We start from the raw sequence: 4,126 nt of genomic DNA on the forward strand, positions 1-4,126 counted from the left end.
TTATCAGTATTGATATATACAGTAAATGTATACACCAATATACAACATATACATATGAGTATATTCGAAAGCTTTTTAAGATGTTTTTTGTTTTCATCTCTTAATAACGGCATGACAGAATTTAGTTCGTCAGGCAACTAATAATGCTTAAATTATTCGTTAAATTATTATTAAAATGAATATTGTTTTTGTTACTGCCCTTATTTTCATTATTATATGGCGTTGTGATGATCACTATTGATATAAAAATATATGCATATCTTTATATAAATACTGTACAAAGGCAACTCAGTGTTTAGGCGATAAGATTCATTAAACGATTTTTTCTTTTCCCCCCTGCAGGTGGATGCTATCCTAAAGCTTAGAATATGATGGGTAAAATACAATGGTTTTCAAATAGTCCAGCCAGTCCCAGGCCTTTCACTGTGCAAGAACCCTCCAGCCTGCCGCAGTGGCCTTTCGGGCGGGGCCACAAGTCTGTATAAGAGGGCAGAAATCATCCGACCGCTGGGACAGTCGCGTAAACCTGTTCGCGACTTGCGCTCCTCCAGTAGTCCCGCCTCCTCTCTCCTTACGAGCCCGGCGCTCCTCCGTCCAACCAACGGGAGCAGAACCATGGAGAGTTCCGCCGTTCTCCGTGGGCTGCTGGTGCTCAGCCTGCTGGTCCTCTTGTGTCATGGCCAGACATCCCAGGAAGTGTCTGTCGAGGACTTGGAAGGAGACAGAGGCGAACCAGGAACAGACCGAGACTTGGTCAGTATACCTTGATATGTGTAGCTGTTGTTCTGTTTTTTTTGTTTGCTCATTTCTGCATGCTTGTCTTTCACAGGCATCACATATGAAGTATCTACATTTATATTAGTGATTTCCTTTGTAGTATTTGGGATGGGGTAGACATACTGTATCTATGTGATTAGGTTTTGTGTTATTTTCTTTGTTTAAATGTGCATGTTGGTAGAAGTTTTTGTCTTTTGTAAAGTGAACCCATCTACTAAGAAGTCTTTGTTACGTGCTAGAATAAGATATTGTATAAATAGATTGTTTTTAATAGTCGAAAATATTCCATGCCAATAAAAAATAATTGAATTCTCTCTCAGTGTGATCTCTCCTGTTACACTATATTTACTTTAGTCATATAGTAGATTTCTATTATCACAACAGTAAATTTTCAATATAAAAAACTTGGAATACAGTTCTTGTTTATTCACTGTCACTTAGCACAACTTAACATTTTTGCAATTTTGTGTCTTTTTCCCCCTCTATGCTCTACAAAATTGTTTTTTTAGTAATAGTTTTGTCCTAATTAATTAAATTCAAGTTTTCATTGAGGTACAGTCAGACTGTAGAGAAACTAAACTCATTAAGATGTTTACTTTGATTTTTTTTCTTCACATCGTGCTACATACTAATGTAACTTGCTGTCTGTATGAACTTTGGTTTGACCCAACTTCAACAAAATGTCACCTTGTTTTCTGCTCTGATTTTGCCGAGCAGGTTGAAGCGCTGGATGTTTTACTGGGCAGGATGCATAATCGCATTTCCACGGAGAAGAGAGGCAGCATCCCGCTGGTAAGGCATGCCTTGACAAATGTATGCAAATAAGCCCATGCTCTAAATCCACCTTGTTTTCTATAATGAAATGCAAAGTCTAATGTAGAGAACTGAGAGTCAATGTTTTTAATTAAACCAGTGAGTGGCCTGCCTAATTAAAAGATAGAGTCAACAGACTTTCTGGATGGCTTTAAAGAGCAACTTAGATTGCTTTCCATATCAAATTAGCTGAGATAGAAGGAAAGGTGCACAGTCTCTCGATCCTCGTGAAACAAATAGCTATTACGATAAGCTTAGCATCAAATCGAACAGATAAAAGAGAATTGTTTCAGTAACTGAAGCTCAAATGAATGTTCACACATTACTAGGCACTAACTGGTTGTTTATGGCAGAGGTTCTCAAACATTTTGAAGTACAGACCATTTTTAGAAAGCAAATTTTACAAGGACCCCTGTTGCAAATATTTGCAGAAACAACAAACAAACAAAGAAACAAACAAGCAAAAATTCTTAAAAATGCATTAGCATTATTAAATTTAAAGATGTAATAAGTGCCCTTTTCATTCATCAGCAGATTCAATTTGACAACTAGTATATTTGTTACTTTTCAGCTATACTGAAGTTTAGAAAATGAAAATTGTAAATTGCATGCATCTTTATAACAAACTGGGTTGATATTCAAATTTGCAGTCAAAAACAGCACTATAAAATAAAATACCGCTTTAGCTTTGCTGGCTTCATCGCCTTGTTAGCAACCATTCGACAAATTTTAAAATTATTACATTTTTAAAAAGATATTAACCCATTCAATGCCTGGGACATATTTTCATGTCGATACTTACGTACATTAAGGACATTCATTTCCAGATACTTAAGTCTTAAATCAAGACTTGAATATCTAGGATTGAGTGTCTGGACCCTTAAAAAGAATGTGAAAATACATCCCTGGCATTGAATCAGTTAAACTGGTTGAATTGATTGCTTTATTGAAGAGTCAACAATACTTTCACAATTTAATATAAAATAACAGCAAATGTACTTTTTTTAATTACTTTTATACTTTAAACATACTTTTATACTTTATGCTTTTATACTTTCATTGTTACTTTAAAGTACTTCACGGACCCGCTGCATTCATGGCACGGACCCCCGGGAGCCCGTGGACCCCACTTTGAGAGCCACTGGTTCATGGAATCAATCAAATGTACCCTGTGAAAGTGATCATATTGAGAAGTTTGCCTATGTCTGTACCCTTAGTGTGGGATGGGTGACCGCTGCGCCATGAAGTTTGGGCCGCGAATTGGAAAGCTCTGCGACTGTGGAAGAGGAGCCAACTGCAATTCCTACCTGCTCAAGTGTATCTAAGACACTAACAATTTGGAAGTCATACCTGCAGGAATAATGTGCACATTTTTAAGACCTAAGATCTTCTTTTTGTGTTCAGTCTGCAGTAACTTCATTTACTATATATTATATTGTGGTTGTTTTCTTACTGCGGATGTTGGATATCCAGCATGAGTTGATGGCGTGTCGCCTCCGGGTTGTCGCATGAAAATGTTTAACATTCACAATAAACATGGTTATCAATGTTGGCTCATACAATTCCGCATATGAATTATGACAATTAGATGATATAAAAACATATACTGTATTTATAAATAAATAAATAAATATATATATATATATATATATATATATATATATATATATATATATATATATATATATATATATATATATATATATATATATATATATATATATATATATATATATATATATATACACAGTACACACACAGTAAGAATGTCACTAAACATTGTTAATATCATTATTATGATTAAACACAAATACTGAGAGAAAAATGCTATTAAAGTTTGTGTGCGTGTGTGTGTGTATAGGTGTGCGTGTGTAGGTGTTTGTGAGTGTGTGTGTGTGTACGAATGTATGTAAGCCAGGAGACAAACGGGAGCCTCATGTTGCCGTTCAATACCTGAAGCAATTTGGCCTGTAATCAAACAGGTCAATAGTAAACAAATCTTCTTCTTGATTTTCCTCAGGGAAGCTTTCTTGTATTTCCTCATGTAATTGTGGGTTTCCATCAAAAGCAGGGCAAGTGCTCTTTCTTATTGTGCAAATGGCACTTCATTTTTTAATTTTAAAAATTAAGAGCACCATGTAAAGCAGGGCCTCTCAAACTTTTTGTGCTGAGGGACCCCTTTTTTGAAATCCAATGCAAATGTTTGTGAAAACAAAAGAAAAAAAATCATTTAAACTGTCGCCCGCCTACTGCCCAAAATCAGCTGGGATAAGCACTGCGACCCCCGTGAACACAAGTGGCTTCAGAAAATTGATATATTCATTAATAACCCAAATGATTTCACGGACTGTCTGTAGTCAGGCCATGGACCCCACTTTGAGAAGCACTTATTTAAAAAATGAGCAAACACATTACAAGCAATATTGAATTGTTTTTAATCTTTGCGTTTACGAAACGCTTTTGTTTTTGTTCTCATTTTTCGTGAGATGGACTTAAAGATTTCTCAGCAAAGCAGACGTGCTTCCAATCACACATT

The 4,126-nt window shown here is 35.7% G+C and overlaps 1 protein-coding gene across 1 annotated transcript; it reads left to right on the plus strand.

Moving 5' to 3' along the window:
• The first annotated feature begins 490 nt into the window (after positions 1 to 490).
• Positions 491 to 3,152, plus strand: cartl (cocaine- and amphetamine-regulated transcript-like). Its single transcript, XM_088413604.1, has 3 exons — positions 491 to 753; positions 1,495 to 1,569; positions 2,808 to 3,152. Exons 1-3 carry the CDS (start codon positions 616 to 618, stop codon positions 2,913 to 2,915), a joined length of 321 nt encoding a protein of 106 aa, XP_088269730.1. The 5' UTR covers positions 491 to 615; the 3' UTR covers positions 2,916 to 3,152.
• The last annotated feature ends 974 nt before the right edge of the window (positions 3,153 to 4,126 follow it).

The sequence above is a fragment of the Hippichthys cyanospilos genome, chromosome 4, assembly GCF_059441005.1.
Source record: "Hippichthys cyanospilos isolate Australia breed blue-spotted pipefish chromosome 4, RoL_Hcya_1.0, whole genome shotgun sequence".
Lineage (NCBI taxonomy): Eukaryota > Metazoa > Chordata > Actinopteri > Syngnathiformes > Syngnathidae > Hippichthys > Hippichthys cyanospilos.